This window comes from Tauraco erythrolophus, chromosome 3, assembly GCF_009769465.1.
Source record: "Tauraco erythrolophus isolate bTauEry1 chromosome 3, bTauEry1.pri, whole genome shotgun sequence".
In the NCBI taxonomy this organism is placed as follows: domain Eukaryota; kingdom Metazoa; phylum Chordata; class Aves; order Musophagiformes; family Musophagidae; genus Tauraco; species Tauraco erythrolophus.
In genome coordinates, this window is record NC_141467.1 from 66,159,277 (window position 1) to 66,173,826 (window position 14,550).

At 39.1% G+C, this 14,550-nt stretch overlaps 1 protein-coding gene across 3 annotated transcripts in view; it reads right to left on the minus strand.

Annotated features, from left to right (window-relative positions):
* Positions 1-14,550, minus strand: part of PDE7A (phosphodiesterase 7A) — a 78,479-nt gene that overhangs the window by 32,504 nt on the left and 31,425 nt on the right. For 2 of the 3 annotated variants that reach the window (XM_086609359.1, XM_086609358.1), the window contains exon 2: positions 1,798-1,858. In XM_086609359.1, coding sequence (XP_086465485.1) covers positions 1,798-1,858 — 61 coding nt within the window. Of the gene's footprint in view, positions 1-1,797; positions 1,859-8,479; positions 8,540-14,550 lie in introns of those variants that run through there. The other variant, XM_009983635.2, reaches the window with a different exon arrangement.

The following is a 14,550-nucleotide window of genomic DNA, read 5'->3' on the forward strand; positions in this document are numbered from 1 at the left end:
TTATTCTCCCCAGAAATTATTTTTTTACAAGCTGAATTTCTACCACTAGCAAATTAATTTTAAAAAGACAAAAAACACAGACATATACTTAAGAGTATCTTAAATTCAAGCATATCAGTGCATCTTAAAAATTAATATGAATTTCCCAACAAGGGAATTACAAAGTACTCAATTTGCAGGATTTGGAAGCAGAAAAAAAAAAATCTATTTTCTAATTATAGCAGAAAATAAATATAATTTTTTTTTTAAAATCACAAAAATCAAGGAAATAAAACTAGCTCAGGCCTGAATTTACTTGCTTATTCTCATGACTAGAGGAGGAAAAAAGAAACATTTCTTTTAAAAAAAACACATTTTCAAGAATTCTAGTGTTCATCCTGAAAAAGGATGACTAAAAATGAGAAACTTAAATTTTAACTTCTGAAAATGAAATAAGTTTATTTCCAACAACAAAAAACACCCAGCACCTTTTTCAATAAATATTTAGAAGCAAGCATTTCTGTCCTCCTCCTCTTAAAATAATTACATTCTCTTATCAAAAATCCTTCAGTAGGCAGCCAGTGCTACAGTATTAACAACTTCATAAACTGAAAAAAAAAAAATCAAAATAATTTAAAACCAAAAATCTGGAGATGCTAAGTCAAAATTGGATTTATATATACATACGTGCACGTATGTCACATACGTAGGTTACGACAATAAATTCATACAGATACGCACATGTGTACACACGCATATAGCTTACTAAAGGACGCAGTTATGAACTTCTGGGGACTTTACTACCTATAACTAAATTGAAAAGACTCAAGGCATAAAAAGACATGTTCTGGCTGATCTAGTTGGAGCCAGTTAAGGATTTATAATAACTAGCTGTTGATGTTCATTGAGCCATGCGAGACATCACGCAAGCATTCGTAGTCCATTTCAACACAAAATCATAGCTCAAGATGGCTTAAATGAAGTGGCATAGTTTTGCAGTGAAACAGACTTGGAGTACATACACAGTCCCCATGCCATCTGCACCACCAGCAGCCTCCAGAAGAAGTGCGGGAAGTACTGAATCCGGCAGCCAGATCTGTAAGGGCTTTCCATCTTTCTCCTCTCAATGACTGAGCTCAAATCCTCCTTCTGTGCACTCACTATCACAGAGGGTGTCCCCCGGATGCTTGTCCCTCCAAATACGACTCTTTCATTTTAAGTCAGCTTTTCCCTTTCCCTAGTCACTACTCTGGAAACGTTCTTCAGTGAGTTGACTAAACTACTGGCCGTCATGCATCCTTTCCCTTCTCAAGTCATCTTCTAGGATTAATAAGACAAATATTGTTTAAAATCATACTGTTTTAAGAACACCTCGAGCATTTCATAGCCTCAGTACTGAAGTTTTTAGAAGCGTGTGGTAAATCTCACACACAAACGTTCTCAAAAGCTACAGTTTAAACCAGAAGGATACCATGCAGAGGTGGCAAATTCCATCATAGAATTAAAGATCAATCATGAGTCACTCAGAAAACTAAACTTCTACCAAACAATTTATGTTAATTGTAAGAATTGATTTTTGGATTTTTTTTTTTAATATAGGAGTAAAACATCTGACACAATGGTTAACTCAAGATAAAAGAAAAAAGGCAAACAACCAAAAAACCCAAGTCAAACCAAAAGAACCCAAATTTTTCTACAGAATCTAACCAGACTATTACCCAGGAGAAAGGGAATGATAACGCTCCACTACATATATAAAAAATATTTTAATTCATTCATAAATGCTAGAACTTCGCAATATAAAACTAGCATGCTTACCTAGCATACGAATGTACAACGCAGTCTGATCAGAGCTGTCATAGGAAATCGCTCCACGTCTCTGCAAAAAAACAAAAAAGTTTCATGCAAGTTAGAAATGAATAATTTTTAAATGGAAATTAAAATAAATTATCAATTTCCACTAAAATAAATTGTCCATTTCCACTTTAACTCTTAAAATTAATTTTGGATGTTTGAACGTGCATCTTTCAAATATATAGACCGATTTTGTTTTAGGAGGGAACAAAGGAAGGACAGGAATTGGTAGTGCAGAGGTTATGAAAAACAGAACAGAGTGTGGAAAATATTTCTAAATTCTAAATTTAAATCCTAAATTTCTTTCCAAATGCTCCTCAATCATTCCTCAAAATAAAGACACAGAACAAGATTAAGCAGATGAAACAACATGCTCCTTATAGCCTTCTAGAATGTAATACCTAAATATTTGCAGTTCCTTGTTTATTTACTTTTACCTATGGGGTATTTCCATCTTTCAAAGCTAAAAGTAGTTTTAGAAAAAGTAAAAAAACTCAAATGACACCGTTACTGCAGTCCTAGGAATTCAACCCATATTCTGCAAGGGCAGGACATGGCTGCCACATGCTACCTCCATTCCACCCAGTACTTTCTGTCAGCAAATCAAGGTACCACTGAGGCAGGATGTAACATATAGAGGTATTTTAAAGAAAATTAGCAAGTGGTATTTCACATTTGATGATAACAGCCTAAAAGAGTCATCAAGCAAGCTGTGCACAACACTGAGATACTCCCATACAGGTTGTATTTCTTACCTACATAACATTATGTATGCTCCATATATATTCAGCTGATGTGGTAATAGTTATAATCCATTTGTTCTTTAGAGAAATAAGATTTTGTGTGCGTGTGTGCGCACATTAAGAACCCCTATGACCTCTCTGTGTCCACCACACTTATTTACACTCAGGACAGTGAAGTGCCACAAAGCCTTATCATAGCCCTTTGAGAACTTCAGGAAAAAGCCAACCCAGAGGTGAATACAGTCACTCCTTTTTTCCTTTGTGTATCAGGAACAACACTACATCAGGGACACAAGACAGCCTGAAAACGCACAAGTTTAAAAGACGGGAAATCAAACCATGTTAGGAAACGAGAGAAAAAAATAGATGTTGGACACTGAGAAGCATTCTAAGAGAAAGAAAAAGAGATAAAGAAACAAATTACTTTAGAAGGGGGAAAAAAGGCAAAACTGCTTATAAACACCTATCTACAGAGTAAATTGAACACATACAAAGAAAAACTAGAGATTAATAACCTCTATCAGCATGACCTGTACAACTGACATGTACAATTGATGTGTTGACTCCAAACCCAGAAGTTACACTTAATTGTTTTAACATTTTTCATGTTCAAACAAGGAAAAGCCTTACACTTGAAGTCAGAAAAGTTTTTCCAAAGAGAAGCTTAATATTTAATTACAGAAATGACCAAAGACCTAGCTCCAAATAGGGTCCAATTATAGCAGCTGTTGTAAAGACTACAAGGAACCACCTGTACAGCACTTTTACGTTGTCTTAGTTTTTGTTCTCTATTTCCTTGGAAGATCATACACCATGCAAATAATTTTTCCCTTGAAATATGTTTGTACAGCCTTTCTCACAGCAATGTGCCAGTCCTGATGGGAAAGGCAGCGATGCATCTCATCAGCCAGAAAATTATGCTGATTTCCCACTAACGTTTTCAAATTTCTTCATATATCCTACCTTCGAATTTCAGCAAATCTCAGATGAATATATTTTCAGTAGCCTGGAACATTTCATATCACTGACTAGGCACAATCAGTGATGTAACTTAGTGCTAACTTGCAATTTGCAACTGTCTGTCACAGATTTCTGGACATGTCCTACAGTTCTGTAATCTAATACAGGAGAAAGCTATGCACACATGCAGCTAGAAGAACCGTGCCCAAATGGAGCCTTAGTCTCTGAGAAGGAAAACAATACACAAAAATTTATTGAAAAATAAATCCTTTTGATACATTGATTCTAAAATATTACTTGCTCTCTAAAATTGAAAATATTATCTACAAGATAAAGTAGAACATCCATGTATGATACCAAACAAAGCACATTTTTAAAAACATAAACCAATTGCTTATACAAACAAGTGATTTTGTTCTGCAAGAACTCCAAAAGATCTCATAGTAATCTTCGAACAATCAAATCCTTTTAAAATTACCTTTCAAAGTTTGGATTCATAAGGTAAATGAGACAATTTATGGTGTAAACCTTATTAATAACACTTCAAAAGTAGTAGGACAATTTCAGCTAATTTTGCTAAAAGGGTGGAGATCCTAAACATACTTTATTCATTGCAATCTGTTAAATAAGACGGGTAAGAGGAAAACGCTTATTAGCAAGTTCCACCAAGGGACAGATACAGGGTGGGTGATGAGTGGTCAGCCCTTGTACCTTTAGATCTGGCAAATAAGTGAGGTAGGACAGCAGGTAGACATAAGTGAGGTAGGACAGTAACAGCACTGTGGTGGGCAGTTGGAGACAGAGGAGGGAGCTAATACTATAGAGGTGTTTAGCAACTTGTGATAGGTAGGTAGATTAAATAATATTATGCTCATCCAGCCACGGGTTGCTTTGTGTCAGCTCACACTCCAAAGAGGTAACAGACTATGTTCCGCAGGTTGAGGTATATCAACTATTTTCCCACTTCAAATAATACTGCCAGTGTACTACTACTACACACTACTACAGAAAAATGCAAGACAAAAAGAAAAAAGGGATAATTTAATCTACCCTACCTATGGTTTTTAGATACGCTGCCCAGATTCCACTTTTTAAATCCAGCAAACAGAAAGACCAGATTTAATGCATCAGCTTTTACTGAGATGTGAATTGTCACATGCAGCAAATTTGTAAGTGGAAAGGCAAATATGTCTTGAAGAACTAAAGTTCCTGTTAAGCGCTCAACAGTTCAAACAATTTAATCACCAGGATTCTACTCTTGATGACCACCAAAAATGCCTCCTCCCTCACTGCTTACCAAAGGCCCAGCCTCTGTAGCCTACACCAAGACATCAAGATTATACTTACTAAAAATTTACCTTAGTTACACAGTTCAGATGACTGCAGTATACACTGTATCAGCCCACTTCCAAACCTCGGCTAAAATCTTCATGGACAGAGACTGACTTCTGGCACTTTGAAATATATTATTGTTAATACTGTTAACTCATTTAGCATAATATTTTATTTTTAGATCTCTTCTACCTCTTCGGTCTACCTGAAGCTTTGTACCAGCTGACAACCATAAAGCATACTGAACTCCTGGACCCTCTGTACAAAATCTCAAACAAATAAGCATCATTCCAACAGGCAGACAGAATTACTACTGCTCAAACTGTAGACTATCCGAACGTGTTTAGGCAGGTTCCCTTTTCAAGCACAAGGACAACTTGGTCCAGTGGGAATATTTACTGGACTCCAAGTGATTCAACAAGTTCCTCAAATGATTACCTTAACCACTTCACTCCCTTCCAGGCACAGCCATCTGAACTGGGTGGGCTGTTTTGCTTCAGCAGCAAAGACTGATGTCAGAAAGATGACTGGGAAGGATTGTTTACACTGTGCTTGCACTTTAAAAACCTCACCTTACATTTCAGTTTCATATTAGAGTGTCATTTATTCTCCCAAAGGGCAACACAGTAAGAAAAGCTTTCATTTCTCCTCTTTTGTCACATCTTTAAGGAAAGTGAATGGAAGAAGTTCAAACTAAAGTGGAAGATCCACTAATCCTTTAACAACAATAATGATGCAAGGACTCCACAAGAACAGGTGAAGGCAGTATCTACTTTTAGTAGATACTTTTCACAAGAGTATAGGAAGTTATTAAAGGCCATGCAATAGGAATGGCATGCCAAAATAGCACACAGATGTATCTTCAAAGGGAAACTAGTTCAGTGATGCTAGGGAGTATGGCATATGGATGTAACACTTGGAAACCAAGCACCTGCTGCTGTTTGTGCCAAACAGAAACGTTTCCACTGATGTATCAGTTTTATCACAAGGACTTCCCAATCCAGTTCAGAGCAGAGCACCAGCATTACTGTTGGGCACTTCCATATAGGTGAAAGTCAGCGAGCCAGCTTTCAGACCCTCAAGTGAAACAACTGCTGGTCTCATTCTGTAACAGCAGAAAGAAGCTGATGGAGCTATTGGTCTCCGAAAGTCAGTACCTCCCATCAGCAAGAACCATCTGTGCTTTTTGATGGAGTGCACAACTCTCATTTTGCAACTCAGTTGTTTATTCAGAAATCAGAGAAAGAAAAGCCAGAGAACAGGAACACAGCCAGTCAGGTACTTTTCCCTACTTGGCTTTTCCGCCCAAGTTATTTGCCCAAAAATCAGAGGGTTGTTTTCAGAAAGAGAAATTGAGAACAAGTTTAGAGAAGCTGTTTTATCATGGCAACTGCAATTTGCTAGTTATGCTGCCTCAAATATACAGACTTGGAAACAATTTAAGATTCTAAGACAGTTTATCAACTAGAAGTCCCTAGAACGACTAACTAGTTAGACCGGATTTCTCCAACTATTGTATTTCAAAAGCGAGACTGTCATTTATCATAATTCTTAGAACAATTTCAGTAATTAAAAGTTCCATACTAACATAAGATCCACAGTCTTCCACAAGATACCACGAAGATTTTACTCACTAAAGTCTTAAAAAATGTTCTTTTAAGGCACTTCAGTAACTATCGTCAAACTCATATAAGCCACTGCAAAAAGAGTAGTAACTATTTTCTTTATGTTTCACTGGAGTTCAAAGCAGTATTTTGAAATTTTATCAAACCAGTGATAAGAAATTGTATTTAATTTCAGGAAGGCAATATTAATCAGCAATAAGGGTAAGACACACACCCCCCGTTCAAATATCTGAATGTGGCAATTTTACTCTCTTCTATATAAAGCTATTTCATATGATCATCTCCCAAGATGGATGGCAATAATTTATAAACTTAGCTATTGGTTGAATTATACTTATCAACATCATTGATAACTACATCTAACAAGCATCTGTAAGTTTTTTCTCTCATACACCCTTAGATACGTATCATATGGCATCGTAAGATTTACCCAAAGTTTTGTCACCAAAAAAACTTCAAGATTTAACAAAAATATACAAAACAAAAGCTTGAAAATGGCTTAGAAAAAGTACAGTCAAAAAAAAGCCTAAGTGATTGACTTAAGTGAGGACAGAAACACAGGAGTATTACCTTTAGAAACTAAATCAGAACGGCTGAAGGACTCAAAACAACAGCAAAATAGGATAATTGGATGAATATAAACAAATAATTCTTGAAAAGAAACACCTACTAGCACATTTAAAAACATAAATATAAAAACCTCTGCTATTTATGGTTAACTGTATTATGTCAGCTACTGGAAATTCCTATTTTTCCCACCTGAACAGAACCTTTGACCAAACTGAATGAGACATAATCCTTAAACAGGCTTCTTACGTCTAGTCTCAGAAAAACAGCAATTCAACAACATACCAGTAAAATGCAGGTGACTTACTAGGCTAGCATACCAGCTGTAAAACTCTGGCATTTAGAATCTGCCTTCAGTTACAAGTGAACATCCATTAGCATATCCTGGTCTTTTTTTTGATGTGACAAAAGTTACCACAACTGCTAGCAACTAAGCCTGACTGGTTTTGCTTTTAGTAAATTTAGAACTGTGTTATTGGCAATGACTGAAGAGTATGGGCACAGATACCTGGCAAAGCTTGTTTCCACAACAAATTCAAATTCATGTTTGTTCAGATTCTCCTGTTAATTGTACAAAAATGTTAAAATATTGTGTATTAGTAAAAAAAATCTATATACAAGTGCATGAATGCTGACTTTTCTCAGTTTCCCTCATTCTCTCCAACCATTCTGGTCCTCCTTCACAATCCTAAACTTAAATTTATTCCTCCTTTTGGAATTAATTCCAAGTTAGATAGCGAGCTATACTGAGAAGAGCCTGGTCTCATCTCCAGACACCAATTCAACCTACATTTACTACCACGATATACATTATGGGGACATTTACGTCCTTTAGAATGAGAGAGCAGAAACTCCTAATTTTGTCTAATGTTAGCACACATTTTTCAAAGCACAAGCATCTCGAATGGAAAGGCTAAAAAAGCAAGCGAAGTAGCCGGTATTTCACCTAAGCAAACAAAACTGGTATTTCCACTCCCGTAACCCTGAAATCAACAATACAAAAAGGATATCCTGTCCGGGAAGCAAAAACACGCCAATTTGTATTATTCTCACTATGTTTAAAATTGTTTTTCCTTATTTTCACAAAGCCTTTAGAGCGCTGTAAAACCGAAGATGTTAGCCAAGGAGGCAAGCAAACCCCCGCCATTCAGAAGCCATTTCAGAGCCCTTTTCCCGTCTCCTCGCTGGCACTGCTACAAACACACTCGGAATTCCCACTTCAAGGCAGGCAAAAGCGGAGAGCTACAAAATCACGTATGAACGCTTAAGAAACACCATCTTAAACGACGAATGATGTGTTTCCAAAACAGATTAGATTTAAAAGAGAAAAATAAGTACTGGTGAAGTTCTTAATGACTTGTTTTCTCTCAGGCTACTTATAAACCCAGTCAGTCAAAAAGGCATAATAAAATGGCCTACCTTAGAAGCGACCCATTTGATAAGGATCAGCGCTAAGCACCAGATCAATGCAATTCCCATTGGATCACCCCGGAGACCCGACGCATAGCCTCCTCCCCGGTTCCCGCCGGTGCCGAAGGCCGTGTGAGGGCTGCAGAGGCTGAGGCGGAGCGGGCGGGCAGGGGCTGCCTGCGGCGCCAACAGCTGCGCCGGGGCCGCGGCCGCCGTCACCTGACAGGCCGCCATGCCCCCCGCGTCCCCCTGCCAGCTCCCTCCTCGGCAAGAAAGTTTGACTACCAGGGGACACAGGAAACAGTAAAAGCTTACTAAATCCTACAGAAACGCTGAAGGAAATAAAAAACCACGATCACGTGCTTTTGTAACACATACTTTTAACACGGCAGAGCATGCCAGGTTGCAGGAGCGAACGCCGGTACCGGAACCACCGGAGCTAATTCAGACACCGAAAGCCTTTCAAATGCTACGAGGAGCCCGTTCACAGCAGATTTCACCGTAGCCGATATTCACAGGCTCCTTTCATCTCTGCGACCTGGAGAGAACTGCCATGAGCTGCGCTTCAAAACGTATTTCACGGGTGCCTTTAGAGCAACGGACTATAAATAATGGCAGCTAAAGCACTGACTACACGCCGTCACTGAAACCAACCGCCCTTCTCTCCTCTCTCCCTTTGCCCGCTGAACACCGCGCCACCCTTCGCACCGCCGCCTCTCCAGCCACCCGCACTCATGCCTGAACTGGCATGTTGCTCCAAGGGCTGGACTCGCCTGCAACCTCCCTCTCCCGCCCCCGGCAGCTTCCAGGGCTGGAGAACAGAGTGGCTTCCTCCGAAAGCACTGACTATGCAGCCGAGCCGTCCTATGTGCTTGGTGCAGCTTTGAGATTCTTTTTTTTTTTTTTTTGTCATTTTAAGCTGGCAAAAATGATACCTGTCAGAAATACAAAGAAATCTCAAGTAGTTTGGAAAAAAAGCAGCAGGAAATTTTATGAAGATCCTGCTCTTTCTATATTTTTTTTTTAATTGCAAGAAGATCATATTGCAAATTCCAATACGTGTACAGATTACCAAAGGAGGAACTTTAGCACTGAAAAATTAATTTCCTCCTATCCGGTAGAAAAGGAGACACATACCACAGTGGGTGTTTACTGAATGAAGGAGAAGACTCAGTAACTGAGATAGGGCTCTTTGTTATTTTACAATACAATTCCTAATATTTCTGCTGGCTTTTAAGCTATAATCATGATCTTGGCACCATTACATTCCAAACATGTACCTTCTGCTCTTTCCCCTCCCCATACCCCTGAAAACCAGTCAGATCAAAGCCACAGGCAAGAACATTCAGAACGGACCTTTTGGTACTTCACTTAATGAATATAGCGCTTATCTAAAGGTCTGTCAAGTTTCACCCAAAATCCAAACTGTCACAGACATGGATTTGAAAACACTACCATTTCCAAACACTTGACAAGGTCTAAGATGCTCTGACAATTAGTCATCACCAGTCTGACATTACTTTTTTTTAAAAAAAAAAAAACAACAACATTGGCATTAGGCTATATCTACATTAGCAATTTTGCACAACTGGAACAGATCAAAACACAGCTGCTGCTGAGGTCTTTACACCTGTCCTACATGAAGCCCAGGAGGTTTTTCCTGAACCAGCCCCTACTCCAGGAGGTTCAAAACTGCCAAAAATTACCAAAAACTGGTCGAACTTCTACGACCCTATCTTAGTGCACACAAGGAGTGGAATGGCTTAGTTTCTTTTGAAAGGAGCCTAGTTAACACATGCTGAAGCGACTATGGCAAACAAACAAGTGGACATGATGAACAGGGACAATGAGGCAATTTGCTTCAAGACTGAACTCTCCTCCAAACAGAACTCTAACACAAATATAGCCTTTGAAAGGTCAAGCATTTCTCTCCATCACCACTATTTTCAATCCCTGATTAGTCTTCTCGGTTTTCCTGTCCCAAAACACAGGAAGATGTTCTTGGAGTATGTGGATGGTCTTCTCCTGGGTGCATGAAGCAAGCCTTTCTTCCATCTATATTGGAAACACAACACTATCTTAGAAAACATAGTGATACAAAGTAATCACTCTTCCTTCTTTTGCCTCCCAATAGTAAGTCATTTAATTAACTCTTCTTTCTGAAAGTTTTTTCTTAAAACTACTGTTTCATACATAAGTTTAGTACCAGAACAGAGAAATCACAATTATTTACCTATCTGTTAGGCATCACTACAGCATTATTTGTTTTAGCTTTGTTTTATGGCTTGGAAACTGAAGACTGTTTAAGAAACAGGATTCTGAATTTGGGGACAAAGGAAGACCAAGTGGTGCACTGGTTTGTATGAGAACTCAACAAAGAAGCTAAAGTGCCTCTTTTGGGGAAAGTACTACTTTGAATAACTCCATTAACAGTTCTGAGGTGAAGGCAAAATAAATTATGTTTTACAAGTATATGAAAGAAATTATTCAAGGTCATTATCAAGTATGGTAAACCCTCAGGTACAAGACTTCTTAAAAATAAGATGGTACTAAATTCCCTCTGCTTTTTAGCAGATTATTTTTCAGATTTTCGAAACTTCATTTTCTCAATGCATGCAGAGATACTATGTTTGATAAGGCAAGATTTCCAGTACTTAACACTCAAATATAGCATACAAATCATTATCTAGTTCCTCCTTCCTTACCGTCAGCTCAAACATACCAGTGCAATTACTGTCCCTTACTGTTTTGAAACATAGATATCCCAATGACTTCAATGTAAACGTAATGATATACGGCATTGTAGATGCAGCTAAGTAGTCAAAGGCATGTTTTGCTACAATTTTTGCATTTCCTGAGTAAACCTTTCTGTGTAATTCCTTGTAAGACAAGAAGTCATTATCAATACAGCAGAAAGCACCTAGGGTCTTGCAACAGCTATTACAAAGATTCCACTAAGGAATTTGCTAAAGATACCAGTTTCCTTTGATTGTGAAACTGGCATCACACAGAACCAGCTCCTACAGATTCAAAGTAGGTTCCCATTAATTTGCCATGGTGATTTGCAAGGATCCAATTATTTCCATATATGCTCCTAGAGATCTGCAAAGCTCCACATGGAAACCCATTATTTTCTATCAGCGTACTCTGTTATTTCAAGTACCAAGTACAGGATCCCAGTTTTACTTGTCTATTTCTAAATACCCATCTGTTCTATCCTTTTCTCTTTTTTTTTTTTAAAATAAATTTCAGCAGTCCTGAAGAATGACTTGGTGTTGCCTTACATCTTTAAAAACAGAAAGAAAGAAGATCCAGGGAACTACAGGCCAGTCAGTCTCACCTCTGTGCCCAGCAAGATCATGGCGCAGATCCTCCTGGCGACTATGCTAAGGCACATAGAAAATAAAGAGGTGATTGGTGACAGCCAACATGGCTTCACAAAGGGCAAATCCTGCCTGACTAATTTGGTGGCCTTCTATGATGAGGTTACAGCATTGATGGATAGGGGAAAGAGCAACTCTCGTCTACCTGGACTTATCCAAAGCATTTGATACAGTCCCACACAACATCCTTGTCTCTAAACTGGAAAGACATGGATTTGATGGATGGACCACTCAGTGGATAAGGAATTGGCTGGATGGCCGCACTCAAAGAGTTGTAGTCAACGGTTCAATGTCCAAGTGGAGGCCAGTGACGAGTGGTGTTCCTCAAGGGTCAGTACTGGGACCAGTGCTATTTAACATCTTTGTTGATGACATGGACAGTGGGATCGAGTGCACCCTCAGCAAGTTTGCAGATGACACCAAGTTATGTGGTGTTGTGGACACGCTGGAGGGAAGGGATGCCATCCAGAGGGACCTTGACAGGCTGCAGAGGTGGGCCTGTGAGAACTTAATGAAGTTCAACAAGGCCAAGTGCAAGGTCCTGCACATGGGTCGGGGCAATCCCAAGCACAAGTACAGGCTGGGCAGAGAATGGAGGAGGAAAGGGACTTGGGAGTGCTGGTGGATGAGAAGCTCAACATGAGCCAACAATGTGCACTGGCAGCCCAGAAAGCAAATCGTATCCTGGGCTGTATCAAAAGAAGCGTGGCCAGCAGGTCGAGGGAAGTGATTCTGCCCCTCTACTCAGCTCTCATGAGACCCCACCTGGAATACTGTGTTCAGCTCTGGAGTCCCCAGCACAAGAAGGACATGGAGCTGCTGGAGTGAATCCAGAGGAGGGCCACGAAGATGATCCAAGGGCTGGAGCACCTCTGCTATGAAGACAGGCTGAGAGAGTTGGGGCTGTTCAGCCTGGAAAAGAGAAGGCTTCGGGGTGATCTTATTGCAGCTTTCTGGTACTTACAGGAAAGCTGGAGAGGGACTTTTTACAAGGGCAGGTAGTGATAGGACAAGGGGCAATGGCTTTAAATTGAAAGAGGGCAGATTTAGATTGGATATAAGGAAGAAATTTTACACTCAGATGGTGGTGAGGTGCTGGAACAGGTTGCCCAGAGAAGTTGTAGATGCCCCATCCCTGCAAGTGTTCAAGGCCAGGATGGATGAGGCTTTAGGCAACCTGGTGTAGTGGGGGGTTTCCCTGCCCGTGGCAGGGGTGCTGGAACTAGATGATCTTTGAGGTCCCTTCCAACCCTAATCATTCTATGATTCCATGATACATACCTCAGTAACTACTATATCTACGGAATTTAGATGCTCTCCCACAAAAAAACATTTTTATAATCTTGTACAGGAAATACAGGAAATCCAGAGTTGAAGTAACAGCACCATATTTCACAGGCATTATTTGGTCTCATACAATGCTCCTGTTTAAATACAGCAAAGCTTCACAGATCTCCATCACCCCATGAGTTTTTAACTAGAAGTTTGAGGCCTGTTGCTAATCAGTCCTGCTTTCCAGAATGACCTGATTTCACATGCATGCACTTGTACACCTGGCCCAGAAATAAGATCTCCATGGAGTCTCCTTTGCCCTTCAAACACCTGCTTCCAGAACAGTGGCCTGTGGCACACTGATTTCTAGGATACATTCCTGACTGGCACCTGGTCCTGTTACGGACCAGTGAGGGAACTTTACAAGCTGTTAATATAAATATGGTGAAGGCAGCAGAGGAATAAGCCTATCATTTACCAATTTATCAGCACATAGTAAAACCAAACACAGCGATAATCTCATTTCCATCTTTTCTTCACTTTTCTCCCTGTCATGTGCCATCTCTCTCTCCAGCAGACTTCACTAACAAAGAATAATTAAATGGTAATCTATGAGAAGTACTCTTGTAACAAACATGGGTAGCTGCAGCCCAACCCAACCACTAAACACTGCACTCAAGGAAAATAGGAGAATACATAATATTTTTTACCAGTGCTGAGAACAGGCCTTTCAGAATTTCACAACATATACGCAGTGATCAACTTTTACAAATGCTACTTCTGTTTATATCTTAATTTAAAATGTTATCTAAGCATTTCAGTTCCAATTTAGCTTCTTATTTAAAAGATTTGCCATGTTAGCCTATGTTGCAACAAGGTACAAGATTCCAACTATTCTAGCTCTTTACTAATAAAGCTAACATGAAAAATTAAAGAAAGTTAGCAAAATTCACTTTCTTTACTACATATAAATCATCATTACTAGTTAATTCGTTGCAACTAAACTCAAAACACTGGTTGATCTTAAACTAAGGGCTTAGAACTCCAGAACATGAACTTTCAAAGCCAAGGAGGAATATGGATCCAGAAAGTAGAATATACCAGTTTCCTTGAAGAACACTTTTTATTTTTATACATCTTCTATTTCAGTCTTCCATAAGATAGAAAAGGGAAGAACCCCCTGTCTCCCTTAAAACCTAAGTATCCAATCTCAGCAAACAAAAGGAAGCCAACCACTCATTCATCAGCTACTCTAACACAGCACTATCAGGATCATTCTATGTGCACTGCAATTCTAAAAGGAGTAAGATATTCTATATTTTATAAACAAATCACATAAATCTTTGCCAAAGCAAGCATGTTATAAAAAACTGCATTTTTCTGACGGCTGTTTTTAACCTCTCATCTTATTTGCTCAACATCATG